Here is a 14,933-nt window from a genome sequence, read left to right as displayed (position 1 = left end):
ACATTCCCCCCCCCCCCCCCCCCCCCCGGGAAATTTTAGTCCGTAATACAAATTATTTTAAAAAAACTACAGAAATACCATTGAACAGTCGGGTTTTTAAAGGAATCATTTAAGTCTCTTAATCAGTGTGTTCATTTAATATGGTGTTGTGTTGACTAATAATGTATATAATTTGGTTCTTCTAATAGATATTGGTAGCCTATGTTCTTTTAAATGTGCTGGAATTTGAGCTATTTAGTTTTTTCTTTGCTTTGTCACTATCGTTCAGCGTGTAGTAAAGAACATTGAGTATTGTCCAATAACTATTTTATAAAATATTTTCTCAAACCTGTTTAAAATTAAAAATATATAGGCCTATAATTCACGTGTAACGGGTACCGACAGCTAGTTTCATTTATTCCGTCTTGGCCTCGCACTCAATATATTCTACCCAGGGCACACAATCACACAATCATAGCCTGATATATTCAACCCAGGGCACACAATCACACAATCATAACCTAATATATGCTACCCTGGCTACACAATCATAGCCTAATATATGCTACCTTGGCTACACAATCTTAGCCTAATATATGCTACCTTGGCTACACAATCTTAGCCTAATATATGCTACCCTGGCTACACAATCATAGCCTGATATATTCTACCCTGGCTACACAATCACACAATCCTAACTCTACAATTCTACACCGGCCACCCAATCATAGATACAATTACTGCTGTTTTATATCCTAGGCCTACCCAGATGTCTCGCCCCCCCCCCCCCCCCACCGCGGGGAGCCGCTAGGAAACACAATGACAATACAGAAAGAAAAAAGCCAATAAATTAGTTAATCGTCCATCGCAGTATAAGCCAGGGCGGCTAACTCGGCCAGTTAAAGTTATGATGAGTAGCTGCCCTTTGATGTGACAATTTGAGTGATTGGTGTCGGCGTGAAAAAAAAATGGCGGGTCAATGGGGAAGCAGACGGCAACATTAGCGGTAATGAGTTGTTTGTCGTAAACAAAGAACGAAAAAGCTTGGTGGGGGGTGGGGGTGGGGGTGGGGGGAGACTTGATATTAAAATGATGATACGTGTGTGATTAATCTTGAAATAGCCGATCGCTACATACATACATACATACATACATACATACATACATACATACACACACACATAACTTTAACGCAACTAAAAATACTGACCTGCATTGGTTCACCAAACGGCTTAACGTCTAAACCTAATCCTAACCCCCGTATTAACCTCAACACTCAGGCTAACTTAACCTCTCAACGAGTAACACAATATCGGTCTTACAAAAACACAAATACCGCAGCTTGGGATATAACAACAGCAGAGATATTAATTAATTAATTAATTAAGTTTAGTGCTAATTGGCTGAAACCCTACAGCACCCACCTATTAAAACTTGACTGCAGATTCTAATAAACCGGGAGTGATCTCCCCTAAACTTTCTCCAATATTCTTATATAAAACAACAGGGTTGGGAACTCGGGATATAGTTATGATTTTTAATACATTTTAAATACTTAAACTTTTTAAAATAGAATAGAATCTCATAGAAAAAAGAATTGCGCACCAAGCGAACGCCAAAACAAAATGTGCATAATAGTGCGGAATATTATTAGTACTTTATAAATTTACAAGCGTTTTTTGAGAAATAGGAAGTAGCGCAAATTACTACTTCCGGTCAACAGAAATAACTCAAAATTTGATAGAAGGTAGAAGATTAGATCTTTTACTTGCGTGTGAAATTTCATTTATCTATCTGAAATAGTACTCAAGTTATAGGCTTTTGAAAAATTCAAAGTGAAAAAAGTACCACTTCCAGTTATCGGAAATCGCTCAAAATTTGATACGGATCTATGATTTTGATAAAATACTTCTATATGAAATTTCACCAACCTAGCTGTAACGGTACTCAAGTTATTGTGTTTACACACACACACACAGACACACATACACACAGACATACGGACAAGATTGCAAAATTATGTTTTTCCGATTCAGGGAGGTGTAAAACGTCGAGATTTGTAAAAATCATTTTTTTACTTTCTCGTATATACGAAGTATAGAGAAAGTATTGTAATCGTGCACAAAAATCACTTGAAATTTTAACAATTTTCACCGTATTACACCTCAGTCCTTCATCACATCCGAAGTATAGAGGACTTATTTTAATCGGGCAAAAATTATCAATCCAGATTTATCAAAATTAAGAGGTTTTATGCGTAATCCAGTCTGAAAAACTGGGCTTTGCAATTCTGTCCGTATGTCTGTGTGTCTGTGTGTGTGTCCGTGTGTAAACACGATTACTTGAGTACCGTTATAGCTAGGTTGATGAAATTTCATATATAAGTATTTTATCAAAATCGTAGATCCGTATCAACTTTTGAGCGATTTCCGATAACCGGAAGTGGTACTTTTCCTACTTTGAATTTTTCAAAAGCCTATAACTTGAGTACTATTTCAGATAGATAAATGAAATTTCACATGTAAGTAAAAGATCTAATTCTCTACCTTCTGTTAAATTTTGAGTAATTTCCGTTGACCGGAAGTAGTAATTTACGCTACTTCCGATTTCTCAAAAAACTAATGTAAATTTTTAAAGTACTAATAATATTGCGCGCTATTGTGCACTTTTTTATTTGGCGTTCACTAGTTCACTTGGCGTGCAATTATTTTGTCTACGAGATTTTATTCTATTTTTAAAACTTTAAGTATTTAAAATGGATTAAAAATCATGTCAATAGCCCGAGTTCCCATCCCCTGTTGTTTTATATAAGAATATTCGAGAAAGTTTAGGGGAGATCACTCCCGGTTTATTTATTTTTGCACGATTACAAGACTTTCTCTATACTTCGTATATACGAGAAAGTAAAAATCGCGAGAAATTTTTTTTCCAGTGACGTCACTCACCTCACAGATTTACATAAATTTAATTGTTTAGAAAGATCAAGAATGTGAAATGTTTAGAAAGATCGAGAATGTGAAATGTTGAGAAAGATCGAGAATGTGAAATCAACCCAGGATCTTGGGGTTTAGAAATTTATTTCTGAACCATTGCTGCTATAAATAGATTAGTGCAGCGTTAAATGTGGCCCACTACAATGTTGAACAAAAAATTGTTTTGTTTTCCAACAATGTCAAACTCGGCTTGTTAAGTCAAGATGACAAGTTTTAAAATAATTTGATTGGAAGAGAGAAATTAAAACACAACATGTAAAATCTAGATGACAAGTTTTAAAATAATTTGATTGGAAGAGAGAAATTAAAACACAACATGTGAAATCTAGATGACAAGTTCTAAAATAATTTGATTGGAAGAGAGAAATTAAAACACAACATGTGAAATCTAGATGACAAGTTTTAAAATAATTTGATTGGAAGAGAGAAATTAAAACACAACATGTGAAATCTAGATGACAAGTTTTAAAATAATTTGACTGGAAGAGAGAAAAGCACGCGCTAATTGAATAGAGTTTCGTGAGGATATATTTCGATGTCAGTGTTTATTTCATTGTATTGTTTTAGTTACTCCTTTCAGTGTATTATTTCAAAAATTTCTATTGTTATAAATACATGCTAGGTACATCTATAGGCAATAAAAGAATTTATTTTCGACTTCCAATTGAATTCCATTAAAAAAGAAACAAACAAGGCCACCACCATGTATCACCACCATGTATCACCCTCATGTATCACCACCATGTATCACCCTCATGTATCACCACCATGTATCACCCTCATGTATCACCACCATGTATCCCCACCCTGTATCACCCTCATGTATCACCACCATGTATCACCGTCCTGTATCCCCACCATGTATCACCACCATGTATCCCCACCATGTATCACCACCATGTATCACCACCATGTATCACCGTCCTGTATCCCCACCCTGTATCACCACCATGTATCACCACCATGTATCACCACCATGTATCACCGTCCTGTATCCCCACCCTGTATCCCCACCATGTATCACCACCATGTATCCCCACCCTGTATCACCGTCCTGTATCACCACCATGTATCACCGTCCTGTATCCCCACCATGTATCACCGTCCTGTATCACCACCATGTATCACCACCATGTATCACCACCATGTATCACCACCATGTATCACCCTCATGTATCACCGTCCTGTATCCCCACCCTGTATCCCCACCATGTATCACCCTCATGTATCACCACCATGTATCACCCTCATGTATCACCACCATGTATCCCCACCCTGTATCACCCTCATATATCACCACCATGTATCACCGTCCTGTATCCCCACCCTGTATCACCACCATGTATCACCACCATGTATCACCACCATGTATCACCACCATGTATCACCACCATGTATCACCACCATATATCACCTCTCTGTATTCCATTTAAACCATCATGTCCCTATCTAGCCGGTTTCACAGTCTGTTCATTTGTTTGTCTGTGTGTTTTCGTGTCAAATCTTCAAATCGATTTTGACCCATTTAGAATGTAACGATTTGCCCTAGACTTTTCTTGTAGATTCACTTCCGCTAATTGCATTTAGACCTGGTCGACAAAACTTCATTTCAAGATGGCTGTCAATATCAAAATGGGAGACGGCCGGACACTCTCAATCACGTGATACCAGTTCACGTTTTCTTTTGTTTGAAAACTCGAGACTGGTGTTCGGGTCTGACAAAACTCGTCTCAGTCTGGACAGAAGAACATGAGGACAAATTGTCCATTTGGTATCAAGACAACATTTTGACCAATTTGTCCATTTGTTGTGAAGACAACATTTTGACTAATTTGTCTATCTAGTATTTAGACAACATTTTGACCAATTTGTCCATCTGGTATCAAGACAACATTTTGACCAATTTCTCCATTTGTTGTCAAGACAACATTTTGACCACGAGCTTATGAAAGATCGGCAGGAAAAAAATGTGCAAAAAGTTTTTAAAACAAACACCTGCTTTTCTATTGATACAGCTTCTCAGTATGATAAAAGTGTAGAAAATATAGATCACTTCTGACATTTACATCGAGCTGTACCAATTTTTTATTTTAAAAAATAGCTAAATAAGATAACTGTTTTCTCTAATCTACAGCTTGTAAAGGCGCGTTAATATTGAGGCGGCTCTTTATATTTCTTTTCTAGTCGATGGTTTTTTTAATTATATAGACTCCCCTCCCCCCCCTCCCCCTACATATTATAACGTTGTCGGCCCAATTCGTTTAATATTAGGTTTAGTGTTAGGTTTAGTGTTAGGTTTAATGTTAGGTTTAGTGTTAGCTTTAATGTTAGGTTTAATGTTAGGTTTAATGTTAGGTTTAATGTTAGGTTTAATGTTAGGTTTAATGTTAGGTTTAATGTTAGGTTTAATGTTAGGTTTAATGTTAGTTTTAATGTTAGGTTTAATGTTAGGTTTAATGTTAGGTTTAATGTTAGGTTTAATGTTAGGTTTAATGTTAGGTTTAATGTTAGGTTTAGTGTTAGGTTTAATGTTAGATTTAATGTTAGGTTTAATGTTAGGTTTAATGTTAGGTTTAATGTTAGGTTTAGTGTTAGGTTTGGTGTTAGGTTTGGTGTTAGGTTTAGTGTTAGGTTTGGTGTTAATTTAAGTGTTAGGTTTAGTGTTAGGTTTAGTGTTAGGTTTAATGTTAGGTTTAATGTTAGGCTTTACAAATTAATTTATAACTATCGACACACACGAACACACACACACACGCACACACCCACACACGTATAAAAGATGAGCGACGATGTAGACTATTATGGCCATGTAAATTTTTTGCAAGTTTTTGTGCCTGCTGTGTTTTGTACAGCCTAATCTAATGGAGTAATGTCCAGCCTAATCTAAGCCACTAACAAAATCCCGACACCCACATGCAGACCCCCCCTTTCCCCCCCCCCCCCCCCCCCTCATGCACATGTCTATACCAGTATCTGATTTAGAAGTTCGAAATTTCGGAAAAAACAACGCTTAGCAAAATATTTTTTACAATGTGTAGGCCTATACTTCATTATGATTAGCTAAATTAACTCTTTGAAAATTAAATGATTTAATTATTTATAAAATTTTTAATTAACTTTGATTACAAACGCCGGTGTTGCTATCTTGAGAGATTATTTAGCTCCATTAAGCTCTTGATCCGGCTCCGCTGTGCCTGTAGCCTCGTCTGAGCTCTGGTAGTCACGTGCTAATTCCCCTCCACGGGCCTAGTCCGTGCCCCACCCCCACCCTCCCTGCATGCTAGCGGCATCAAACTTGCTGATTGGCCTTGTTATGTTTTGGACAAGGCCGCGGGGAATAAAACGGAAGTGACCGAAACAGCGGGCAACGAAACAGCGGGCAACGAAACTGACCTAAGACCTCTCTAGTGGTCAGTGGTAATGACCTCACGGCCGCTGAAACTGACCTCACACTCTGCTCACCCCATGTTCGTGCCGGGCTCTACAGTTATTTTTTTCAGATGGACAGCAATGACGTCCAAAAACAGCATTGACGTCAAACAACGTCCAACAAAAGTGACGTCTAACAACAACAGTAAAGTAAAAAAAGTAGTTTTCATTTCATGCCTGACGGTCGATGGGGCAAGTGAAGTAGAGTTCACTTGTTTCTGTGACCTCGAAATATGAAGAGATAGTGTGGTCAGCACTATGCCCAGCCGCCTTTACTTTCCCTAACAGGAGTTAGGTACCCATCAGAGTTGGGTGGACTCAGGGACGGTCTACTGACTTGAACCCCGATTCGAACTCGAGACTTACGGGTTAGCAGTCCAGCTCTCTACCGCTAGACCACTCCGTCCCATGTAACAACAACAGTGACGTCCAAAAGCAGTGACGTCCAGCTCTAACTGTTTCCCAATTATCACCGGCTTCCTCAGTTTTAAAACGGCGTTAAACTAAGGATGATGGGAACGGTGGATAAAAAAGATTGTGTACGTCCTAACTCCCGAGATAATCCGTCTATCCAGATTGTCTCTGACAGACTTAGAGGACGCAATCAATTTCTCCTACAAGCCGATCCTCAAGACAACCCCACCCCTACCCACCCGTCTCATCAGAACCCCCCCCCCCCCCACACCAACCCCCTCACACACACCAACCCGCGTCTCAAGACCCAAGAGCCGGTTAAACAGCCACAATAAGTAGATTGCCTCATCATGCCCGGCTTCCGGCCAGGGCCGGATTCTGCCGGTTTTCCGGCCGCGCGCGCGTCTGATGACGCCGGGCACGTGCCGCAAATGGACATTTGGGCTCGTCCGGAGCACGTGCAAATGTTGAGTACAATGTGAGGGGACAACGCCCCACACATTTGGCCGGGCAAGTGGACGTGCCGTGGGTGGGGCAGGGGGAGGAGGGGAGGGGGGAATTAAATTAAACAAAAAGTACATGGATGGTCGTGGATGGACGAATCATACATCGACCATTCCAGATGGACAAAGCCTACATCGACCACTACATATGCAACGGTCGCGCATAGACAATTCCAGCAGAAAGTCAACGCCTTGATCGACCATAAAAAAATGGACGGAAAGTTCGACCAGCATGGACCAAAACATCCGACACAGAGATGTTTCTGTAGGATTTCTCTGGGTGACGTGTCTGTCTGATGTTTAAGTTTGATGTGTCTAAATTATTTTATGATATGTCTGGGTGATGTGTCTGTCTGATGTTTAAGTTTGATGTGTCTAAATTATTTTATGATATGTCTGGGTGATGTGTCTGTCTGATGTTTAAGTTTGATGTGTCTATATTATTTTTTGATGTTTCTGTGTGATGTTTAAAACTTTGAACATAGTAATTAAAACATGTGTGTTTCGGCGTGTTTGTGTGTGTGTTTGTGTAAAATGTTAACAAGACATGTTTTTACATGCAACTCAAAAAATTTGATTTGTTCATTTAAGCTAGCCTTGCTTAAATCATCAGGAACTGTTCTCATACTGTGAAGGAATATGTAAGAAAGATGTAAGAAATATGTAAGAAAGATGTAAGAAAGATGTAAGAAAGATGTAAGAAATATGTCAACCAGTCCTACAATCACTCAACGTGTAAGTATTCTGTTCATGACGTCATCCACTAGGACACAGAGCAGTGATGACGTCAAAACATGGCGGACAACTCATCCAGTGTTTCCACACCACCACATCTGGTTGCCATGACAACGCTGGCCCAGTAAACACGCGTCTTCCTGCTACTTCCGGTTTTACGACTCGCCTACCACTGACAGGCAGGAGACTTCCGCTTTCGTTTTATCTTAGGAAGATTTCCGCTTTCGTTTTATCTTCATCGATCGCTACCTTTTTTTTTTTTTAGTTTTGTCCATTTGAAACTCATTTTTAACTTTCTGAAAACAAGTTGTAAAAAGTTAAAGTTGTTCATTTGCAACTTTCTGAAGTCAAGAAGTAAAATGTTCAAGTTGTCAGTTTTCAATTCTCTGCAACAAAAAGTTCAAGTTGTAAATTTTTAACCCTCTAAACACTGAATGAAAAACAAAAAAGTCCAAAAATTTGGTCTTGCGGGAACAGGCAAAAACTCATGTTTGAAATGTGAGGAGAAAAAACGACATTTTTTGTTTGTATAAACATTTCTTCACTTTATTCTCACGAACGAATTTAGAATAAACCACGTGATACCCTACAGGCCAGACGCCCCAACACGTGCAAGTGTAGCTCACACAAAACGAGCGGCAAAAACGTGAAAGTTTCCTTCATAAATTATTTAATTAACATATTCTTTAAAATAATGACACACCCAACTCACAGTAAACAACTGTCGCCACGGTGAAATTATTTCTGTTTGTTTTCTCCTATAGAATCCAATTTAAAAAAATCACGTGATAAATATCTAAACCCCCCCCCCCCCCCCCACCCCCACCCGGACCCGTATGTCCCGATGTCCACAACCTCCTTTCTATCGTCACTTTCCAGTTGAGTGCTCCCATCCAGTTTTTCCCCCCCTTCACTTTCCCCCGCCTGTCAATCAAAGCGTTCTGTCGTCTGCTTCCACCTCCTCGCTCTGTCACTCCTTAATCCGATTAGCGCGGATTTTTTCCTCCCGTTCATCAGCTATCTGCCCCCCCCCCCCCCCTCATCAGCTATCTGCTTTTTTCTTCGTCGGCTTCTTGCTGCTTGAGTGATTCTTAGATGTGATTTGCTGATCTGGGCGTGGTGAGGGCTAGACATGTCTGTCATACACTTGTTTGTCATACAGTTGTCTGTCATGTCATACAGTTGTCTGTCATGTCATACAGTTGTCTGTCATACAGTTGTCTGTCGTCTGTCATACAGTTGTCTGTCATACAGTTGTCTGTCATACAGTTGTCTGTCATACAGTTGTCTGTCGTCTGTCGTACAGTTGTCTGTCATACAGTTGTCTGTCATACAGTTGTCTGTCATGTCATACAGTTGTCTGTCATACAGTTGTCTGTCATGTCATACAGTTGTCTGTCGTACAGTTGTCTGTCGTCTGTCATACAGTTGTCTGTCATACAGTTGTCTGTCATGTCATACAGTTGTCTGTCATGTCATACAGTTGTCTGTCATACAGTTGTCTGTCGTCTGACATACAGTTGTCTGTCATACAGTTGTCTGTCATACAGTTGTCTGTCATACAGTTGTCTGTCGTCTGTCATACAGTTGTCTGTCATACAGTTGTCTGTCATACAGTTGTCTGTCATACAGTTGTCTGTCATGTCATACAGTTGTCTGTCATGTCATACAGTTGTCTGTCATACAGTTGTCTGTCGTCTGTCATACAGTTGTCTGTCATACAGTTGTCTGTCATACAGTTGTCTGTCATACAGTTGTCTGTCGTCTGTCATACAGTTGTCTGTCATACAGTTGTCTGTCATACAGTTGTCTGTCATACAGTTGTCTGTCATGTCATACAGTTGTCTGTCATGTCATACAGTTGTCTGTCATACAGTTGTCTGTCATACAGTTGTCTGTCGTCTGTCATACAGTTGTCTGTCATACAGTTGTCTGTCATACAGTTGTCTGTCATACAGTTGTCTGTCATGTCATACAGTTGTCTGTCATACAGTTGTCTGTCATACAGTTGTCTGTTATATACTTATATTGGCTGTACGCGCTAACCTATCGTTGATTTTTATCTATTTCTGCTCACATACACATAAATACACATAATCATATACACCAATACACACATACACACAGAATCACACACACACATACACGAATTACAACACGCACATTTAAGAATATATTTATGGGCCTCTATACACAAAAAGAAAATTAATTTAATAATTAGCTTATAATCATTATAATACAAATAATAATACATATTATATTAAGAGTAATATAGATAATCTAAATAATAATAATAATAGTAATAATAATAATAATAATAATAATAATAATAATAATAATAATAATAATAATAATAATAATAATAATAATAATCATTATTATTATTATAGTAGTAGTAGTAGTAGTAAGAAATGTAGCAATAATATGCCAATAACACTAACACTATAACGACGAGTTTGTAAATAGACTAGGATGTAAGGGCGGTAAAGGCAGTAAACAATAATCACAATCAAACAGATATCATTTTACACGCTACTGCTAGAAAAACCTGGCCAATAGTTTTTTTTATGACGCGCATCGTAAAAGTTGTCCCTGGAATATTGTGGGGATATTGGGGTATCGTTTTTTCATAACTTGACGTGAATAAAATCTAGACGCCCCGCGGAGGATATCAACTGGATCATATCGATCCCGTCCTTAGTATCGAGCAAACACTGATCTACTTGCCATGTTGAGACCGATAATCGGGTTTAGAGTGAGCCAGAGTCTGTTTCTTTAGTCTGTGTGTTGTCTTTTTAGTCTGTGTTCTGTCCCTTTGTATTCTGTCCCTTTAGACCGGGTTCCGTCCACTTAGTCTGTGTTCTGTCCCTTTGTGTTTTTAGTCTGTGTTCTGTCCCTGTGTGTTCTGTCCCTTTAGTCTTTGTGCTGTCACTTTAGTCTGTGCTGTCCCTTTAGTCTGAGTTCTGTCCCTTTAGTCTGTGTTCTGTCCCTTTAGTCTGAGTTCTTTCCCTTTAGTCTGTGTTCTGTCCCTTTAGTCTGTGTTCTGTCCCTTTAGTCTGTGTTCTGTCCCTTTAGTCTGAGTTCTGTCCCTTTAGTCTGGGTGCTGTCCCTTTAGTCTGAGTTCTGTCCCTTTGTGTTCTGTCCCTTTAGTCTGAGTTCTGTCCCTTTAGTCTGTGTTCTGTCCCTTTAGTCTGAGTTCTTTCCCTTTAGTCTGTGTTCTGTCCCTTTAGTCTGAGTTCTGTCCGTTTAGTCTGAGTTCTTTCCCTTTAGTCTGTGTTCTGTCCCTTTAGTCTGAGTTCTGTCCCTTTAGTCTGTGTGCTGTCCCTTTAGTCTGAGTTCTGTCCCTTTGTGTTCTGTCCCTTTAGTCTGTGTTCTGTCCCTTTAGTCTGAGTTCTTTCCCTTTAGTCTGTGTTCTGTCCCTTTAGTCTGTGTTCTGTCCCTTTAGTCTGTGTTCTGTCCCTTTAGTCTGAGTTCTGTCCCTTTAGTCTGTGTGCTGTCCCTTTAGTCTGAGTTCTGTCCCTTTGTGTTCTGTCTCTTTAGTCTGAGTTCTGTCCCTTTAGTCTGTGTTCTGTCCCTTTAGTCTGAGTTCTGTCCGTTTAGTCTGTGTTCTGTCCCTTTAGTCTGTGTTCTGTCCCTTTAGTCTGAGTTCTTTCCCTTTAGTCTGTGTTCTGTCCCTTTAGTCTGAGTTCTTTCCCTTTAGTCTGTGTTCTGTCATAAGCGACATCTCCCCCAACATAATCCACATCTCCACCACCATAATCCACATCTTTACCACCATAATCCACATCTCCACCAACATAATCCACAGCTCCACCAACATAATCCACATCTCCACCACCATAATCCACATCTCCACCACCATAATCCACATCTCCACCAACATAATCCAAATCTCCACCAACATAATCCACATCTCCACCACAATAATCCACATCTCCACCATCATAATCCACATCTCCACCACCATAATCCACATCTCCACCACCATAATCCACATCTCCACCACCATAATCCACATCTCCACCACCATAATCCACATCTCCACCACCATAATCCACATCTCCACCACCATAATCCACATCTCCACCAACATAATCCACATCTCCACCACCATAATCCACATCTCCACCACCATAATCCACATCTCCACCAACATAATCCACATCTCCACCACCATAATCCACATCTCCACCACCATAATCCACATCTCTACCACCATAATCCACATCTCCACCAACATAATCCACATCTCCACCAACATAATCCACATCTCCACCACCATAATCCACATCTCTACCACCATAATCCACATCTCCACCACCATAATCCACAGCTCCACCACCATAATCCACAGTTCCACCAACATAATCCACAGCTCCACCAACATAATCCACATCTCCACCACCATAATCCACAGCTCCACCAACATAATCCACAGCTCCACCAACATAATCCACATCTCCACCACCATAATCCACATCTCCACCACCATAATCCACATCTCCACCAACATAATCCACATCTCCACCACCATAATCCACAGCTAGACCAACATAATCTAAATCTCCCCCAACATAATCCACATCTCCACCAACATAATCCACATCTCCACCACCATAATCCACATCTCCACCAACATAATCCAAATCTCCACCAACATAATCCACATCTTCACCAACATAATCCACATCTCCACCACCATAATCCACAGCTCCACCACCATAATCCACATCTCCACCAACATAATCCAAATCTCCACCAACATAATCCACATCTCCACCACCATAATCCACATCTCCACCACCATAATCCACAGCTCCACCACCATAATCCACATCTCCACCAACATAATCCACATCTCCACCAACATAATCCACATCTCCACCAACATAATCCACATCTCCACCACCATAATCCACAGCTCCACCACCATAATCCACATCTCCACCAACATAATCCACATCTCCACCAACATAATCCACATCTCCACCAACATAATCCACATCTCCACCACCATAATCCACAGCTCCACCACCATAATCCACAGCTCCACCACCATAATCCACATCTCCACCACCATAATCCACATCTCCACCACCATAATCCACAGCTCCACCACCATAATCCACATCTCCACCAACATAATCCACAGCTCCACCACCATAATCCACATCTCCACCACCATAATCCACAGCTCCACCACCATAATCCACATCTCCACCACCATAATCCACATCTCCACCAACATAATCCACAGCTCCACCAACATAATCCACATCTCCACCACCATAATCCACATCTCCACCAACATAATCCAAATCTCCACCAACATAATCCACATCTCCACCAACATAATCCACATCTCCACCAACATAATCCACATCTCCACCACCATAATCCACAGCTCCACCACCATAATCCACATCTCCACCAACATAATCCAAATCTCCACCAACATAATCCACATCTCCACCACCATAATCCACATCTCCACCACCATAATCCACATCTCCACCACCATAATCCACATCTCCACCAACATAATCCACATCTCCACCAACATAATCCACATCTCCACCAACATAATCCACATCTCCACCACCATAATCCACAGCTCCACCACCATAATCCACATCTCCACCAACATAATCCACATCTCCACCAACATAATCCACATCTCCACCAACATAATCCACATCTCCACCAACATAATCCACAGCTCCACCACCATAATCCACATCTCCACCAACATAATCCACATCTCCACCAACATAATCCACATCTCCACCACCATAATCCACAGCTCCACCACCATAATCCATATCTCCACCACCATAATCCACAGCTCCACCACCATAATCCACATCTCCACCAACATAATCCACAGCTCCACCACCATAATCCACAACTCCACCAACATAATCCACAGCTCCACCACCATAATCCACAGTTTAGTACCAATTAGAAACACACACACCCGTAACAGTGAGCGTCACTGACGACAGGGCAGACCCCCCCCCCCCCCCCCAACTCTGTGGTTAATCCACCCACACACAACAAAGCACATAGCCACAGCTCCACCCACAACACTGCTGCCCCGCTTGCATTTCTTCTGCGCCAAATGTCGAGGCAGTGATGACGTCATTGACGCCCCAGCACGACCAATGCAGGAAGAGAAATCAATATTCATTGGGGAGAGACGGGCCAATCAGATTGAGCGTTATAAAATCACTTCCTCCCTCTGACACTAGCCACGGGTCGATATTTTATAACGACAATTTTGATTGGTTGATCTGAAATAATTATCGACTGTCTTTCTAAACCTGATTAGTATGTTGTCTTAGATAATAATTATCTTACTAAACTAGACCACTAAAAAACTGAATGTTGTCTTAGTTAATCATTAATCGCGCTGTCCTAGATCACTAATTAGTAAACTGTCTTGTCATTAACCAGCCATGTACGCGATGGTTAGACAGTTTTCCATGTCTTATCATGATATCAGTTGTGGGTTCGAATCCATCTAGGAAGGTTGTATGACGTCATCACACTTGCATGAAAAGTAGAGTAGAACACGAGACAGCAACACTAACCCAACACTTGTATAACACTAACCAATCACTACTATAACACTAACCAACACTAGCATAACACTAACGCTAACCAACACTAACGCTAACCAACACTAACGCTAACCAACACTAACGCTAACCAACACTAACGCTAACCAAAACTAACGTTAACCAACACTAACGCTAACCAACACTAACGCTAACCAACACTAACGCTAACCAACACTAGCGCTAACCAACACTAACGTTAACCAACACTAACATTAACCAACACTAACATTAACCAACACTAACATTAACCAACACTA

The 14,933-nt window shown here is 40.5% G+C and overlaps 1 protein-coding gene across 1 annotated transcript; it reads right to left on the bottom strand.

The window, feature by feature from the left end:
* Positions 1-11,709: 11,709 nt before the first annotated feature.
* Positions 11,710-13,875, bottom strand: LOC131947091 (uncharacterized). The gene has a single exon (XM_059308176.1). The coding sequence runs from the start codon at positions 13,873-13,875 to the stop codon at positions 11,710-11,712; it is 2,166 nt and encodes a 721-aa protein (XP_059164159.1).
* Between the last annotated feature and the right edge of the window lie 1,058 nt (positions 13,876-14,933).

Source organism: Physella acuta, unplaced genomic scaffold, assembly GCF_028476545.2.
Source record: "Physella acuta isolate Inbredline_101_S28 unplaced genomic scaffold, ASM2847654v3 ptg000582l, whole genome shotgun sequence".
Classification (NCBI taxonomy): domain Eukaryota; kingdom Metazoa; phylum Mollusca; class Gastropoda; family Physidae; genus Physella; species Physella acuta.
This window is presented reverse-complemented; position numbering and strand designations above follow the sequence as displayed.

Excerpts from the sequence above, each read along its gene's own strand:
- LOC131947091 (XM_059308176.1), bottom strand. The coding sequence starts at position 13,875 with ATGGATTATGGTGGTGGAGCTGTGGATTATGGTGGTGGAGATGTGGAT.